This window comes from Carassius carassius, chromosome 46 (assembly GCF_963082965.1).
Source record: "Carassius carassius chromosome 46, fCarCar2.1, whole genome shotgun sequence".
Lineage (NCBI taxonomy): Eukaryota > Metazoa > Chordata > Actinopteri > Cypriniformes > Cyprinidae > Carassius > Carassius carassius.
In genome coordinates, this window is record NC_081800.1 from 14,079,706 (window position 1) to 14,099,039 (window position 19,334).

General features: G+C 37.2%; 1 protein-coding gene across 2 annotated transcripts in view; it reads right to left on the bottom strand.

Annotated features, from left to right (window-relative positions):
* The window catches only part of LOC132129210 (ephrin type-B receptor 2-like), a 108,541-nt gene that overhangs the window by 7,591 nt on the left and 81,616 nt on the right, over window positions 1-19,334 (bottom strand). For both annotated transcript variants that reach the window (XM_059540721.1, XM_059540720.1), the window contains exons 4-5: window positions 10,543-10,698; window positions 8,893-9,228 (exon numbers count right to left, since the gene is read on the bottom strand). In XM_059540721.1, the coding sequence (XP_059396704.1) occupies window positions 8,893-9,228; window positions 10,543-10,698 (492 nt within the window). The remainder of the gene's footprint in view (window positions 1-8,892; window positions 9,229-10,542; window positions 10,699-19,334) is intronic.

Genomic DNA, 19,334 nt, shown 5'->3' on the forward strand with positions numbered 1-19,334 from the left:
AATGAGAAATAAACTTAGCTGGATACATAACGTGTAGGAGTTCATCTAAGAATCTTTTCATGAGAAATAAGTTCATAATAAGGATTACATTAGAGAGCTTCTCAACGCTGAATGAGTTTAGATCACAACACAGAATCTCAGCCAAGCCAAGGCCCCTCTTTTCATTAAGAACATTCAAATGAATACATCGCATAATCCTTAATAAATTAAAATGAATCACGAAAATCCCACGTTTGTATGTTCCATATACAAATTATTATTTTTATTCAGCAAAAATGAATTTAATTTGTTCAAAAGTGACAGCAAAGACTGTTCTAATGTTACAAAAAATGTCGATTTCAAATCCCTTCTGTTCTTTATTCATCAATGAGTCTTGGAAAATTATCAGTTTTCACAAAAATATTAATCAACACAACTGTTTTCAACATAGGTTATAATAAGAAAGGTTTATTGAGCATGAGTTCAGCATATTAGAATGATTTCTGAAGGATCACGTGACACCGAACACAGGACTGCTGAAAATGAAGTTTTTCTATCCCAGGAATAAACTACATTAAAAAAAATAAATAAATAAAATTATATATATATATATATATATATATTAGGGGTGTAACGGTTCACAAAATTCACGGTTCGGTTCGATACAATACACTGGTGTCACGGTTCGGTTCGGTACGTTTTAGATACAGCAAAAAGAAAAAATTGGCAGATAAATTTCCTTGATTTTTAAAAAAATGTTTTATTTATTAAAACTAACAAAGTATTTTTTACATTGAACAATGATGGAGCTATTCTTTACCCATCTTCTATGGTGTTTTCTTAGCAGCATACTGTATAAAACAAAAACAGCTCCTTATAAAAAAAAATGAAAATGTTATATTATTGTAGTAGTTATGAACAAATACAAAGATGTAACTTTTTATATGGAACTCTATAACTCTTTATATTGAGTGTGTTTTTACTCAATTGGTTTTCTATAGGGCTTATCTTTTTTGGAACAAAGCAGGAATTACGGTCTGTCTGAAATGGGCTCGTGAAGGAATATTGTAACGGGGCTCAATTACATTAAGCATGTTCTTAAAACCTACGTTTTCCACTACAGTGTAAGGCGCTCGCTCACTCAGTATGCGCTGAAGACTCGTTGCAAAATGGCTAATGCGTTTAACAGACCAGAAATAGAAGATCCTCATATAAACAACAGGTCTGGTGTTTGGGTGCACTTTGGATTCCCTGTAAGCTATAATGGTAATGATAGAATGAATGGTAAATAGTAAGGTCTCATATCCGCGGCTATAACGTAAATGTAGTCTACCAATCGCCGTGGTGATGTCTTTTGCCCTGTTTGAATCCGTTGGAAATGTCTGTCTAAATGCTGCGGGGATAGTTTGTTGCGTGTATGTTTCTCCTTTTTTTCGTCTTTTCCCAGATACTGACACACTAAGGTGATGTCGGCGTAAATGAGTTGACATGTTTCAAGTTTTTTTTTTTTGTATTCCCGCTGATGTACCCTAGATGCGACATATCGTTGTTTTTTTATCCACCACTCTCTTGCCATCACCATTATAGCTTACAGGGAATCCAAAGTGCACCCAAACACCAGACCTGTTGGTTATTGGAGGATCTTTTATTTCTGGTCTGTTAAACGCATTGGCCATTTTGCAACGAGCCTTCAGCGTGTATTACTGAGTGAGCGAGCGCCTGACTGAGTAGCCTAACATAAGCATATAAGTTGGTGTTTTTTTCTTCTTCGGGGGTGTCAGGGGCGTTGCCTGTTACGTCGTTTGGGTTATTGGGCTACCTTGTTGAACGCATATCATTATATTTCACAATTTTTTTACATTTTCCAAATATAATTAATTAGTCCAACGAACCGTTCGGTCCATAATGCGTACCGCGTACGAACCGAAAGCCTCGTACCATACGGTTCAATACGAATACGCATATCGTTACACCCCTAATATATATATATATATATATATATATTTTTTTTTTAATTGTAATGATATTTCATGTTACTAGGGGTGTCCTTGACTAAGGGTTTTCATCTTGCTGATAGTCGACTGACAGTCGAATCATATGTTTGGGGGCGGGGCAAAATACATTACAAATGTATTTAACAGAGGGAAAATGTGTAACAGATGTCTAGCAGATGAAAACGGGGCAAATAATGTTTTATGTTTTTATGATTAAAACATATTTAACATTAAACGTCAGCGAAACCCTAAGAATTCGCAACATTTTTTTTACAACGGTGCTCCCATTGTAACATTCTGTATATGACGGTACTTATTAATGTTCTGCATTTCTGTTTTGAGCTGCGCACTGAAGATGACCAGTACAATGAAGCATTTAGCAGGTTTTTAATCAATAGGATTTAACTCATCATTTATTTAATATAGAATGCGCTGCGTTATTTATACAACATAACGTTAATATTACAACTTATCTTCACAAAACACACCCAATGTAGAAATAAACGTGTCTGCTCGGCTCTGAATGAACTCTTTTTGTGAAAGCATTCTTCATGCAACAACGCTTAGAAACACTGAAACTAAACTCTAGAAATGAACAGCATTTTATTATAATAGTGTTCTCATTATAATGTTATGTATATGACAGTCCCATAGTTATTAATATTAATTGTGCTGCACGCTGAAGAAATACTTTACTGCAGCGCAACTCAACCAAACGAATCTTATAAGAGATAAATAATATACACTTAATATATAAACCGAGCAAAATTGTTTGAAATTACTTGTACCCTACCTGAAAAATCCAGTTTTTCACTCACATGTTCACTCACGTTATAATATTTATTTGAAGCTTTTTTCCTTTTCAGATTCTTACAGCAATTATAATATTATGGTGTATATTAAATAATTGGGAGAAAACCGGTAGTTCTATGTGAAATTAGACATTGAGCACCCCCATATAGATAAAATGGCACGATCATAACACCTCTGCGAATATTCGACTGTGAGGTTGGGAGTCAAACCAGGCTCCTCGAATCAAAGAATCAAATTATCGACTATTTGGGATCACCCCTTAATATTACTGGTTTTAGTACTGCACAAGTACAACAACATTTCCAACGGAGATCTGCTATAATGTCTATAGTTCTGGAGCTCCCATGTTAACTGCCCACTGCCTTGTACTCACAGTTCTCTGGCACCCGTGCAGCTTTGGATATAGAGGAGCCATTATATCAACTGCAGCTTCAGGCTGACTACTAAAACAAAGACTCTGGAAGCCTATGTAACACTTCATTTTCATTTACAAGCTTGAAACAAAAAGACAAGCGTGAAAGCTGGCAAACACTATAGCAGCTAGTAAAACTGCATTTATGGTTTAAAGATCAAACAAATCACAGTGCCTTAAAGCCAATCGATGCCTTGAACAGGGTTCAGCTGGAGCAGCGGGTGGCAGAGTATATGCTCCTGGCATGCTTGCTTGGGTTTGTGGGGAGGAAAGTGATTCGGTTTATATGCCAAGTACTGGTTCCCTAGACATGCATGATAAAATATAATAGGTAAGATAATATCTGAGCATTTTAAGACCATTTTAATATTTTTCAAAATAAAATGGTCAAATAAATGACACTGATACTCTTTCACATGTGCCATCTCTGTATAATTAGGGCTGTTAAGCTCTAAGAAAGATGTTTTATACATTGTACATTGTATAGTTGGCATAAAGTTGATGGTTGATCGCTCAGAGAGTTCAAGGCCTCAGGTTTTTATACTTTCTCTGTTGCTGATCAGAGCTCAGGAATATTAAACGCACAATGTTGTGTGAAAAATATGTCTTGTGGTATTTAGTTTCTCTGTAAACTTCGATCCTGAGCTATGATTAAGTGTTAAGGATGGGACTGTTGAGGAGTTGAGCGTGCCGTTGTGTATGTTGGAGAGATTCCTCCAAACAACACTAGAAAAGACAGATGTGATTAGACTAACTCTCCAAATAGGAAGATTGAACCATTTCAAACAATCACAAAATTCAATTCTTCAGGCGCATGCAACTTTTTAACCCCCATAATTTATTGTTGATGACAGGACTACAGTCTGGGAAATTATTACAGACATGCCAAAGTCATATTCATCCATCATTTACTGTATGACATTTGAAACCTGTAAGACTTACTTTCTTTGACGAAATACAAAAACAGAAGTTTCATGAAATCTTCAAGCTGCTCTTTTCCCAAGCACTGGAAAATGAATGCTGACCAGCACTAGTATCACATGATCCTTCAGAAATCATTCTAATATGCTTTAGTGCTCAAAAAACATTTCTTATTATCATTAATGTTGAAAACAGATGTGTTGCATAATATATATATATATATATATAAAAGTGTTTTCAAGGAAATGCAGCTCAAGAAACCCCAAAATATCTGGAGAGAATCCACCACAGGTATGAGTCCATAAAATACAGTCATTATATATGAAAATAAGTTGTTTTGGTTTGATGAAGTGATCGGTTTTCCAAAGAGTCTGCAGTAATTGGTACTTCATTATTCCGCGGCTCTTTGACTGCAATTTATGACAAAAATAAAAGTAGTACTCTCTCAGTGAAAAACATTAATTCATATGTCCTTGCGGTATTCTGGATGAGAATAAGAGGAACAGATTATGAGTATTTCCATCTGAAATGGATCTCAGAATCATTCTTTTTTTTCTCCACACAAATTTCCACTGTAGCAAATAGCAAAGTAATTTCCTAGTTGATCGCAGCTTAAAACAAAGTATTAAAGACTTGAAAACATTAATGGGAATACCTATAGGCCTAAGTTTTTTTTAAATGGAGGTTCTTATGATATTAAGAAACATGTTTATTTATTTTTTTACTCTCGAAATTTCTTCCCTGAGGCTTAATATCCAATTTTTCATAATAATAATAATAACAAATTTTCGTACACTGTTTTTACTTATTTGATGCACACACCATATTTTTTATAAAAACAATTATCAAGTTTCTCAGAGCAACATTATTAATAAATCCCTGAGTGCTGTGTAAACACATAGTTGTGGAGCTCAGGCTTGGACTCTGGCTGAGCAGCCGGTCCTGGCATTGTCCCTCTCTCTGTGTTTGGGGGGGATGGGTGTTACGGATGGTGTGAGGTGGATTTTTGTCTTTTAATGGCCGAAGTGAAGCGGTAATGTGTACTGACAGGCACACCGGTGGAGCCCCAGCCTCCAGTGATAGGGCCAGCGAGTTCACTTCAGCACAGCCGGGGGCACGGCTCTCATTAAAATGCTCTATTAAACACTATTATGTTCCTTTTGAACTGGCTCTTTTTGACAGGCATTTAAAATCACTGTACAAAGCAATATGACGAGTGTTGTGGACTAGCTTTCAGTTCTCAGATAAAAATTGAGGGAACATGAGAAATCTGATCAGGTGAAGATAAAAAGATGCAAACACATCACTTTCATGATAGTGTCCTATAAAACTCAAAGCACCTTTCTGTTGCAAAGAAAAAAACCTTGGGAACATGACCAGTGGCATCAACTGGCTACAATTAGACATTTCTTAGGTGGTGTTTCTTGCATAAAATTAAAGCAAATATGTACTAAATTTGATAGTATTACTATTTTATTCTAAATAAAAATACAAATATAATTACATACAGGTGCTGGTCATATAATTAGAATATCATCAAAAAGTTGATTTATTTCACTAATTCCATTCAAAAAGTGAAACTTGTATATTATATTCATTCATTACACACAGACTGATATATTTCAAATGTTTATTTCTTTTAATTTTGATGATTATAACTTACAACTAAGGAAAATCCCAAATTTAGTATCTCAGAAAATTAGAATATAACTTAAGACCAATACAAAGAAAGGATTTTTAGAAATCTTGGCCAACGAAAAATTATGAAAATGAAAAGTATGAGCATGTACCGCACTCAACACATAGTTGGGGCTCCTTTTGCCTGAATTACTGCAGCAATGCGGCATGGCATGGAGTCGATCAGTCTGTGGCACTGCTCAGGTGTTATGAGAGCCCAGGTTGCTCTAATAGTGGCTTTCAGCTCTTCTGCATTCTTGGATCTAGCATATCGCATCTTCCTCTTCACAATACCCCATAGGATTTTCTATGGGGTTTTCTATGGGGTTAAGGTCAGGCCAGGATTTTCTATGGGGTTAAGGTCAGGCCAGTTTGCTGGCCAATTAAGAACAGGAATACCATGGTCCTTAAACCAGGTACTGGTAGCTTTGAAACTGTGTGCAGGTGCCAAGTCCTGTTGGAAAATGAAATCTGCATCTCCATAAAGTTGGTCAGCAGCAGGAAGCATGAAGTGCTCTTCCTGATATACGGCTGCGTTGACCTTGGACCTCAGAAAACACATTGGACCAACACCAGTAGATGACATGGCACCCCAAACCATCACTGACTGTGGAAACTTTACACTGGACCTCAAGCAACGTGGATTGTGTGCCTCTCCTCTCTTCCTCCAGACTGTGGGACCCTGATTTCCAAAGGAAATGCAAAATTTACTTTCATCAGAAAACATAACTGTGGACCACTCAGCAGCAGTCCAGTCCTTTTTGTCTTTAGACGTTTCTGACACTGTCTGTTGTTCAAGAGTGGCTTGACACAAGTAATGCGACAGCTGAAACCCATGTCTTGCATACGTCTGTGCATAGTGGTTCTTGAAGCACTGACTCCAGCTGCAGTCCACTCTTTGTGAATCTCCCCCACATTTTTGAATGGGTTTTGCTTCACAATCCTCTCCAGGGTGCGGTTATCCCTAATGCTTGTGCACTTTTTTCTACCACATCTTTTCCTTCCCTTCGCCTCTCTATTAATGTGCTTGGACACAGAGCTCTGTGAACAGCCAGCCTCTTTTGCTACGACCTTGTGTCTTGCCGTCCTTGTGCAAGGTGTCAATGGTCGTCTTTTGGACAACTATCAAGTCAGCAGTCTTCCTCATGATTGTGTAGCCTACAGAACTAGACTGAGAGACCATTTAAAGGCTTTGCAGGTGTTTTGAGTTAATTAGCTGATTAGAGTGTGGCACCAGGTGTCTTAAATATTGAACCTTTTCACAATATAATTTTCTGAGATAATGAATTTGGGATTTTCTTTATAAACATCAAAATTAAAAGAAATAAACATTTGAAATATATCAGTCTGTGTGTAATGAATGAATATAATATACAAGTTTCCCTTTTTGAATGGAATTAGTGAAATAAATCAACTTTTTGATGATATTCTAATCATATGACCAGCACCTGTAGTTTCCAGATCAATTCCAGATATTTAAAAATAAATAATAATTAATTAAAAAATAAACAATCTATATTATTAATTTTAATAATATATACTAATATATAATAATATATATAGTATAATACTATAACAATATTAGGGATGAAACGATTCCTCGAGTAACTCGATTACAAAAAATGATCGAGGCAAATTCCTCTGCCTCGAAGCCTCTTTTGATTTATTTTAAATCTCACGTCAGGTTCTTTCGCAATAATTTTTTTAATGTGACACAACGCGTTTACGTCAACCACAAAGCGGAAGGAGACACAAGCGCTGCGTCCGAGATCGCATACTGCAAGGAGTCAGCAGTGTTTTGATTTGAGGGCGCGGGCAAACTTAAAGAGAACTTCGTGGCGTGTGTCCATTGCAAGATAGATCTGGCATACCACAACTAGGGCCCTATGATTTCCGCGATGCAGAAAACGCGGAGGGAATCGCGGAATCCAGTCATAAAAACGGAATTTACAGTTAAACGCGGAATGGCACGGAATTTGCAAAAATTTTGAATGAATTAATCAAAAATAGGTCATTGCACTTACATCAAATCACGATATGGACTAATATCTGTAAATATTAAGCCGGAACAGTCTATTTAAATATGAATCCTGCATGTTCTGCGTGTCTCTGTTAATGAATGGAGCAGAAACGCGAGTTCCTTTATCACACACACACTGAACACGTTCAACATGGACGTTAATACGCACAAACACACACCAAGACTGTTTGGTGATACAAGAGTTTATTGTAATTATTGATCAGAGAGTGAATAAAATACCTGCAACCCTCAGGCCACACTCTCCACTGCAGAAACAAACACATACTACCTTCCATTACAAAGACATTCACATTTATACTGGTGGCCAGCACCATTACCACATGTGGAGGGACAAACTCACGGAAAACACTACACATGTTCCCTTAAATATACAGAGTCTGAAAGAAACATATTGGCATGATGTTCTACTTAATAAGTCTACTTTGATGTCATTAATTCGTTCACATTAAACAGGAAATAACAGCAACAACTCGGCCACGTTGCCCCTGAAACCCCCACGCTCAATTAATACATGGTAGATTCCCACCCTAAGCGGAACCAATAATTCCTGCCATTGTTTCTTACCAGGACTCACGGGACAAACGCTACAGGGGAACAATACACATAGTTTAGAGGTATTTCATTCACTCTCCGATCAATAATTACAATAAACTCTTGTATCACCAAAAAGTCTCTGTGTGTTTGTGTTTGTGTGTATGTGTGTGTATTAACGTCCATGTTGAACGTGCGGTCCCTCCATGACCGTCACAAGACCCAGGGGTCTTATTTTCTCTTGCATAATTAATATTGCAAAAACATCTGATTAATCGATGGAATTTTTGGTAGAATACTCGATTACTAAAATATTCGATAGCTACAGCTCTAAACAATATAATATGAAATAAACTATAAAATATAATATTCTATAATATATAATACTATTATATTATAATATATTAAATATGTTGTTTTATAGATATTTTATACATATATACTATTTATGTATTATTAATATTTTGACTATGAACATCCTCTGCGATGTTTCAAACCGTAACCCGTGTTTACTGTTGACTTACCGGCCTGGTTTGTGGTGATGTTGACAGCAGTGAACTGAGGTGAGAAGGGACTCTGGTCAGACACTCCATTCACAGCCTGAATCTCAAACGTGTACTGCGTGTGGGCCAGCAGGTCACTGATATAGACCCGGGGATCGGTCAGGCCCAGTTGGCGGGGCACGAACTGCACATTGTCACCGCAGCGTGTGCAGGCCCCTCTCCCAGAACCACAGCTCTTGCAGATGATGTTGTAGACCACGTCCTCCCGGCCTCCGCTCTCTTTCGGTGGATCCCACTCCAGCCGCAGGGAAGTCTCGTTCACGCTAGAAATCACTCTCTGGGGTGCAGACGGAACCGCTGTGGAGAGTTAAACCACACTGCTTCATCAGCAAGTCCATGTCTTATCGAGACAGGAGTTTAATTAAAACAAGCCTAGGAATAGATTCTTGGATTAAATGGTGTAAGGTTGCAAGAAAAAGTATGTGAACCCTTTGAATTAGTCATCAAATTTAATGTCATCATCAAGTCACAATAATAGGTCACCTAAATTATCCCTAATTTAGGCCTATGGGATGTTAAGTGACTTTACGTGTATCGGCCCTTGGCTCTGCTGCGCTTCTGACTTGAGCACGTTCTAACTGCTTTGTCTTGTGTCTTTATGATCTGATTTTCACTTATTCATTAGTCTATTATCACCGTTCTTTTAAAAAGAAACTGGATCAAAGTAATCTCCGCTTTCTAACAAGCCACATTAAAGTAATCATTTCATAATGGATAATGACGAGATGAAAAGAGAAGTGGTTCATTGTTATGTAAAACAAGAGTGAAAGGGTAGAATGTTCTCCTCCCTCTATACTGGACACAGTGCAGCAGTTCAGATTACTGACAGCATAGAGCACTACACAGGCCCACCCTCCCCAAAAGAACAGAGCATTATGCAAATCCCATCGGGCCAATCTCGCTGCTCACTGAGTTAAAGCAATGAATGAATGTTCAGAGTTACACTCGTTTTAACTGGAGCTCTAAAAGGGCAACCCCATGTAAAAAGGAAAAGACTGCCTACATGCTAAAGTATGTACATCATGAATCTCCAGCGCTGAACTAAGCTGATACTAAATTAAAGCAGTTTACTTTCAAAGCAGTCTTTATTTTCAATTTATTTTAGCAAACTTTATTTTCAAGTTATATACTAAAATCACTACATTTTGGATATTAAAATTCTATATTTTTATGTAAAAAAAAAAAAAATCTGTTACAGTTGAATCACAACATACCGTATGAAAAATTATAAACATTTTGAGATTTACAATTTAATTATTATTTTTTTAAGATGAACTTTGAGTGTTAGATGATGGCAAAGGTAAACTAAACACAAAAATATAGTAAATAAGCTGCACAATTACATATTAGCAGAGAAATGGAATTCTAATTATCGACAAATACTCAGGTCTTTTTTTTTAAACTACTAATATCAGCTGATAACTGACATGGAACATCATGCATCCTTATTTCTTGCCATCTGTACTGAGAAAAATATTATTTCTGACTGCTTTGAAGATAGTCAAAGTGTATAAGGTGTTTGTATGGACCACATCAAAGCAAGTCTGATTTTCAAAAAAGAGAGTCAAAACCACCATAAATTACATAAAATGGCATAAGAGAATGACATACTGGTACAGGGCATCTGTAGAGGGTCAGAGTCTGCACGGTAGTGTCCACTGCGGCACACACAGTTGGTTGCACCCTCATTGGTGGTGCGACTGTTGATGGGACACTGGAGACATTGCTGGTCCCCTTGAGATGCTTTGAAGGACCCAGATGGACATGCTGCATTAAGAAAAGCGGAGTCAAACTATAGTCAATGGTAAATCAGAATAAACAAGTCATTCATTTAGGAATGGATTTAATGAGTTTGTTTTAAGATGCATCACACATACATACTGTAAATGTCTGGAGCACATTATCATCACTCTCTTTAATGTCTCCCCACATTAAGCACATTTTCTCATAAAACAGCCATGTTTATGTTTCAGTTTGGAATCAAAAGGAAATGTAGGAAGTGAAAGCCTTCATAGTGCATTCTGATGGGCCTCCAGTGCAGTTCTGAAGCTTGGTCTCGCACTGATAATCTTTTGTTTGGCATACAAAGAGCCGAATGGTGGAATAAACTAAAAAAGACAGCACAGTTTTCCCCTGCTGTCTAGTTTTACTGAAAACAAAATGCAAATGCGCTTGAGCTAATCAGAATATATTTTTTTAAATGAAGAATTGAATTACTTTCTGAAAATGTAATTTTAATAAAGTCTGAACTGGACATTTAGTTGTTGATTATGATTATGATATCAGCTTCACAATGAATCTGCCTTTGCAAAAAAAAAAAAAAAAAAAAGACAGAAAGAAAGAAAACAAAATAGATGTTTACATGATAATGCAAACAGTTTAGAAACAGAATGACATTTTAACTGTCGGATCAGGAAATAGAGGGCCCCCAAAAAGATGTTCTCAAAATGTGATCTGCCTCCATTGAGAGGATGATAAGAAGCAGCAGCTAGTGTGCGTGAAATTATGATGACAACCATTCTTGGAGACTGATTTGCTGAAAGTATTACGAAACAGAAAACACTAAGTCTATTATTTCTTAAAAGCAACTTTAAAATAATTAATATTATGAAAAGTGCTATTTAAATAAACATATTAATATAAAAAAAAACAAAAAAAAAGATTTATTTGAATCACAAACACTTTCAGAGAAGGTAGCTAAAAGGACATTTTGTATCACCTTTAGGCTGTTTTTTCCATATTAAGAAAGTCAATAAAGCCCATATAAATCCATATGACTGATATATCAAACATCATCTAATGTCTGGCCTTATTGATTCTCAGGTCACATGTCCAAGAACATGATGTTAGTGCCACCATATTCTAGTCTATGTACACTACCATTCAAAAGACTGCAAGATTTTAAAATGTCATTTATTCCTGTGATGGAAAAGCTGAATCTTCAGCAGCCATTACTCAAGTCTTCAGTGTCACATGATCCTTCAGAAATCACTCTAATACACTGATTTATTTTATTTACCTGTACATTTTGTTCAGTGTATCATCAGGGTAAATGACAGATTTTAATTAATTTTTTTTAAGTTATTTGTCCTAGCAGCTGAAACTGTGACATATTTAAATTTTTAGTGAAGAGTCAAGACATACCTTGTGAAACTGCGTCTCTCTGGTGAACCGGGACGTTACCATATTTATAATTTGGAATATACTTAAAATCGATGACTACACCATCAATGTCATGTGACTGCAGATTGACATGTTGAATTCACGCAGTGTTTTGACACACCTGAAACTCACATCATTTCCCAGTCACAGACTGCAAGACAGACAGCATCCTTTATTCGCTCACACCAAATTGCTCAACAGCTGCCACGTCTGCCCATCGGCCAAAATAACCTCAACTCTCATAATAATACAATTGTTTGTACCACACAGAAATAGCCCACTGACAAGAAATAAATCAAAGATTGAGGGTAAATGTAATGTGTCACATATCATCTGCAGGTGCAAAGCAATCAACACTTACCAAGAGCAAAGTGTGTTGTAGGAAGTACAATGAAACTCATTCTATTAGCCTAATACCCCAAATGGCTTTGACAGTAAAACATTACCCTTTGGCTGGCGCTCTCAGCCTATGATTGATGACAGAACATTCTCTTTCTGCCAGAAGGAATATAAGGCTTCCACGCTCACACATCAGAGTGAGTTAGAGCGGTGGACGCAGTGAATGAGGTGTTGGTTACAGCTGAATGAGGCGAAGTGGGTGTGAGTGACAGTGTACAGGAGTGGAATTAAATCTGTGGCTCCACAATAGAGCCTGTGCCGTGTGAGAGGGAGACGACAGCAGAACAATATCCCACCGACATATTAGATGTGTGCGCCGTGTACAGTACATGACTGGAGTATTTAAGTAAGTGCTAATGGAATTCTGGGAGAAACTGATTAAAGACCTTTGTGGCCCCTCACATTTTTTTATAATCTTACAGATCTGTTTATCTTCATTCCTGTGAGCAGTTGTGCTTTTTTTATGAGGCACATTTTACAACAGGGGAAATAACCGTAAACACTTATTGCCTCAGTATAACAGTTTATCCTTTGGTGAAAGGCATTTTCTTGCTTCTTAAACACTAACTCACTAATTTAAAGATGTATAATTTTCTCAATGCTAAAGTACTTTCTTACTCTTTTTCCGACTTTCTTTCCACATTTTCATCTTAAAATGCAGAGACAGCTATAAGTAAGACGCATGTTGGTAGATTCTCTCAAAAAAAGTAAAAACTATCTGAATTTTATGCCGAAATCTGTGACCGCTGTTTTAGATTACATCTTTACCAGTAGGTGGTGACTTATTGAGTTTATTGACTCATGAAATAAATGATTGACTCAACAGAATCATTCAAAAACAAAGAATCACTTGTCTTCTTATCCTTTATTAAAAGGATGGTCAGATGGATTTATCTATAAAAAAAGGACTAAAATAACCTAAAATAATTGGGTTTCAAAAATATCCTTGCATCCTTTACTACGTGTATCATCATCAATGATTTTTACAGACTGAATAACTAGGATAATTCTTCCACCTAAGATTGACTCATTTCACACTGAATGAAAAACATGCCCACATTCATTCAGCCGATTCTCTTCCACAAATGACATGTCACAGTCCGTGTCTTGGTTAAACTTGATAACACCAACTCATTCACCAACAAACATGTCCTAATTTGTTTATTTCACTTACTGTGAGGTGTCCTAGTTTGTTCAGTGTTTCCACTCAGAGTCTCGTTCAGACTCGAAAGATACACTCATTTAGTGCATTCGTTCAGGAGCTTCAACCAATGAAATGGTCCTTCAAAGTCCACACTCGAATACTACTTGCTCATGCTTTACTCAGTCTTTGAGGGTAGGAAAAAAACTGCAAAGTAGTCACACGTTTAAAAAGGAGAGACCTGTGAGTCTTAGCATGGTGACTAAATGAGAATGGTTTGTTTACTTAAAATTATTAATTAGGAAAAATCAGAAACATCAATAGTTCCTTAACTCAATCGACATTAAATGTCTTTAAAACATAACAACTAAACCCACTGCTAAATGCCACTGAGTTGCAATGACTAGTGGTCGACTGATATATCGCCAAGGCCGATATATCGGCTGATATTTGGCATTTTGCTTGTTTTTCTGCCTGTTTTTATTTTGGCGGCACTGAGAGTGGCTCACATTCTCCTTCTTGTTTGCCATCATCGTTAACAGTTCTGTCTAATACGGATAGAAGTCGGTCGAATAATCAGATAGAATGGTTAAACAAAGGAATTAATGTATACAAAAAGTATTATAACAAATGCTTTTATGTGATTAGCAATAGGCGAACATTATAATACTTTCTCGTTTGCCATCAGCATTTAGCAAATACTCATTTATATAATTTAAACAAATCTTTGAATGAATAATGAACATTTAATTTCACAAACCTTGCAAACTTAATCGAATCCAGCTGTGAGATCTTGTGCAGTGTGTATGTGTATCCAGCATTAAACTAGTGATTTCAAATTATGCTGTGCTTTATGCATTTGCCCACTGTCATATTCATGCTATTTTTACTGTTTGCTGTACGTAAAACGAGTGTTACCCAGGCTTGAAAATATAGAAAAATATGATTTCCAATGCACACAAACTTCCCAGAATACTAAGTGCCCTGTTGGCTACAGTATTTTTATTAAATATTTATTTGTGAAAAATACTTTGTCATTTAAAAGTATAAGTATGTTTATTTTAGACTTTTCATTTGAATCCATTGTCAAATGATTTAAAATTTCTTAAATATCATTTTTTTTTTTATTTAATTATATCGGCTACCCCCCCCCCCCCTTATATCAGTCAACCACTAGCAAGGACTAAACTGTATTTTGAAGCTTTTTATGTAAAAGCGTTTTGCATCTCCATCAATCAGTAGCATGAATCAAACTTACACTACATGACTCCATCTGGACACACTTGGTTGCGTTATAAAAAGCTGTTCAGCTCAAAAGCCACTGCCTGAGATCACAGCGGTTGACAGTGAGGAGATTAAATTCACAGGAAAGAAAAAGGTCCATTCTTCCTCAGACAATGCAGAGACTGACATCATGGGCCTTTTTCACTGACAGACATAATTTCATGCCGTATAAGATATGGATGCAGCCTTTTGTAAGCCCTCGCCAACAATTTTCTTGGCCAACTTGAGGTCACAGATGTGTCTGTAACCCTGCTTCTCAAAGCAGGCAGTTGGAGAGGCATTAATATCCATTAGAGGTGCCATGTCAACCTGCTGAACTTATCTCAGGATTCACACAGGGGATTTCACTTGTTTAATGGGGGTGACGGACTGAACTCATCTGTGCTATACTGCCTGTCATCTCCATATCAAGGTGAATGATAAATTTAAGGAGTTACTAAGGTGATGAGCTTTTTCCTTGAGCATCCATGTTTCATGAAGCCTTCAAACGTAGCAGCATAATTTGTGTTTGAGTTACTCTCCAATGAAACGCACATTTTTCTGTTATATGCAATCAACAAACAACTCAGTCCTTTACTTCAATTTGTTTAGGATTTCAAACTTGCTAAGTAAAAAGAGTAAAATTGTGAAATAATACACTTGAAAATAACTGTTTTATATTATTTTAAAATAAAATGTATCCTTGTGATGGCAAAACTGTAATTTTCAGAAGCCATTACTCATTTCTGAGTATTATCTTTTTTTGTTATGTTATGTTGCTAAAAAAAAACTTGGTGAATACATTAAAGGGTAACTAAACCCCTGGTCAGAGCCTGACTCCACCCACTGGCAATATTTGAAAAATGCTGAAAAGTGGGCAGAGCACAGCGGAGATAGAGGGCGGAGCTGAGCGAGTGCGACGTGATCCTGAGACCCGCAGTGACGGATTGATTGACAGCTGCTGTTGCTAAAAGAGAGTGACTGTAATGACGCAAGTAGCTTTGCAACAGAGCGATCATTTGAAGTAGAGGACTTTTCTCCCCCTCCTTCACCTGAAATGGAGGATGTCGAGGTGCCTGTGGCCTGAGCCATATCAATTCGAGCCGCTGGCTCAAACTGCGGTCTTAACTCCCGCACCGCGTCGCTTTTCAGCGCGAGCTGTGTGGAGATGCCCATTTCCACCTCCATTGCATTGGAGAAGCAATCCCGCGTAAAATGCAGTTTGCACATACTAGCTCTAAGCGGGAGCACGCGGTCTTCCAGGCCAAGTGCATGCAACCACTGGCGCCTAATTTTAAAGTCTGCTGGAAAACTATGCAGTCCAGCAGTGCTGTCGCAACCAGCAACACTACACTTACGTACCATCCTCACCACTGTACTAAATACAGATAAATATATACGCCAACTTGAAGCTATCCTAACTGATGCAATACTATGCTACTAACTAACTATGCTTCTAACAATGCTAACGTTACACTAATAACTATGCTAATTAACTACATAGGCTACACAAAATAATCTAAATAACTATATAATTGCTATGCTAAATAGATGCTATAATAGTCTATCCTGGTCGTTTTCAATACTCGCAATTCCAACTTCTGACTCACTACAGTGATTTTGACGGAACAAGATGGTTTTATACTGCCAAGGGCGTGGTAGCTCGTACCAAGGGGCGTGGTGAGCTGGAAACCGCTTACGTCACCTGTCACCGCTTACGTCACTTGCCACCGCAACATCCAATAGGAAAAATCAACTGCAGTAGCCACCGTTCAACCTATAGAGGGCAGCACTAAGACGTTTTTACACCATATATTGTAGAATTAAAACACTTTTGCTCAAATGTCAAAAAAGTTACTTGAATCAATGAACAGCACTAATAAAGCCCCATTCTTACAGAACATTAATTAAAAAAAGTTGGTTTAGGGTTTAGTTACTCTTTTAAGATAAAGTCATGTGGTATTTTAAAATGTCCTAATATTGTGCTGGAGTCCCCAACAATGAATTAAAATGCACAAGGTCCGAAAACGTAATTTTCTTAATATTTCTAAAAACTCCATTGCAAGCATGACTTGATCAGGACGTTTCTCAGTGGTAACTTTGTATGTGCTACTTTACTGTGACAGCAGTTTTATTGCATTCCTTATTATTTACTTATTTGAGGTGCACGTGTGTGAACTGTGTTAGAATGCCCGATGAGGCATATACACTAATGAAGGATAGCTGAAGGATAGCTATATGTTACAATCTGCAAAAAAAATATATTTTTTCGGAAACCCATATTAAAACTTCCTGAACATTAATTTAGCAAAAAATAAAGAAATAAAAAATAAAATAACTAATAATCTCATATTTGCAATGCCTCCTATAGCAACCTCCTCACTACAGGAACCTGAAATATCAGCATAGTGAAGATACGGTCACAAGCAGCCAGACAGCATGTGATGAGCCGGAGCAGAACGGCTACCCAGAGCACAGCTGTCAGTAAACACAGTATGAAAAGCTTGTCTCAAGAATGTATAAACAATCTCCACAGTGAGCCTCCACCGATGCCTCTAGATGCTTGTTAACACTTGGCAGGAACTCCACCAAAAATCAATTACACCCACTAATAGAATCTTTTATTTGCACATGCTGTTTGTGTTTTTGCACTCGATACAGTAAATTAATAATGAAAAAGTAACATGGCAAACATGCCCAAAAACTTGATGGAAAAATGTTCTTTGTTAAAACACCACAGAGTGCTGGGTTGCAGAAGTACCTCAACTGGCTCTTAAAACATCAGAATGTTCTAGGTCGCATAAGACACAACAGCTTGAGCAAGTTGAACACTAATGCACTTAGAGCTCCTCTAACACTGAAGTCACTGAAGTCTAGTACTGTACATTCTTACAGAACAATTGCAACAGCTGTAGCATGTTGTAGCTCACACCAACATCTTGTTTTCATCCTCAGACAAGGGCATAAATTCCCACCGTTGTGTGAGGGAACTCTCCCAGACTTTCATCACCACGGCTGAGCTCAACAGAAGATTGAGATTAATCTTGAATTCTTATGAGACGGCCGGGATTACCCAGCAGGACAGGACGGAGCCTGGGAGGCACCAAGACAGGAATCCAGCCCCTCTGTACTCAGAGAGCCAACATGGCCAAACGGCGCCCAAACTAGTCGTGTAATCGAGGGGCACCTGGCCAAGACACATGCTTGACAGATCTAAACATAAACCACTAGAATAAAGCAAAAGGAAGCTCTAGAGAGTAAAGTCATTAACAGTCTCTTTCATGCCTTTATCATCACTAATGTCTGGAATCTGAATAATTATGGGCCACAGCCAGACTGAGTTGAAGGACATTTAGGGTGTACAGTCTAGAGAGAAGAAAACAATTCCTTAAAATACTGACAGGCTCATTTAAATAACAAAAACTGATCTCTTTTTTGTGTGTGTGTGTGTCTATGGAAAATGTGTTCTGGCCACAACATTAAACACTCACTAGACTGTGTTGGATTTAAATAAGGAGTCGTCTAATTTTTTTGGAGTGACAAATGTCAACATAATCTTGTTAGTACTCATATGTAATTGCACTTAAATGTTGAATTTTTGTATAAACATTGAGGTGAACATTAAGAAAATACTGACAGCATCTAAAATGTAACAAGTTTACTTATTTAATGTAACACATTAACATATAAATACATAAAAAGTATCTATATAGTTTCATAAAAATGAGAATCGATTAAAATTAAAAAATACCATGCAATCAGGCTGCAAATATTCAAATATGGCAGCAAATGTATGAGAACATAAAGCAAACAATCATATTCTATTAAATAAAGCATTTTCTGTCAGTGCTTTTCTAAGAATCATGACAGGACTCTCCCAACAAGCACCTGATAGCCACAGACAAAAACACACCTCAATTGCTTCATTGTGACTGCAATATAGGAGCACTTACAAGTGCAAATTTACGTCATTTTGTGCTCTTTGCATGTGTCACTGATAAACGTAGGAGGCACAGAGACACAAAAAGCTTTCAGGCTGGCTCCAAGGTTTGTTACCTCCCCATATATTGATTTTAGTCACACTGCTCCTGTACAGAGCTCTACTATACTACAAGTGCAAAAACATATTTACCATTTTCAAGGCTGAGTGCATTAGTACGACTGAAAAGGGCAAAAAAAAGAAACCCATAACACTCCAAGTTTACCTGCCAACCTATTTCCCTCAGAGAGTGATTTTGTTTTATTCATTCAAAGTATTTGGTGTTAATATTTCAGTGCTCACAGACGCATCAGCCTCTGCTCTCCAGGGAGCTTTTTTTCTGCTGACTGCCTCCATTGTGCCGTGACTGACAGTTCAAATGTATTCATTTCATTTAGAGTTGTAAATATTAATGGTGTCAGCTCCATCTGCTAACCTCTACCTGAATCAAAGACCCCC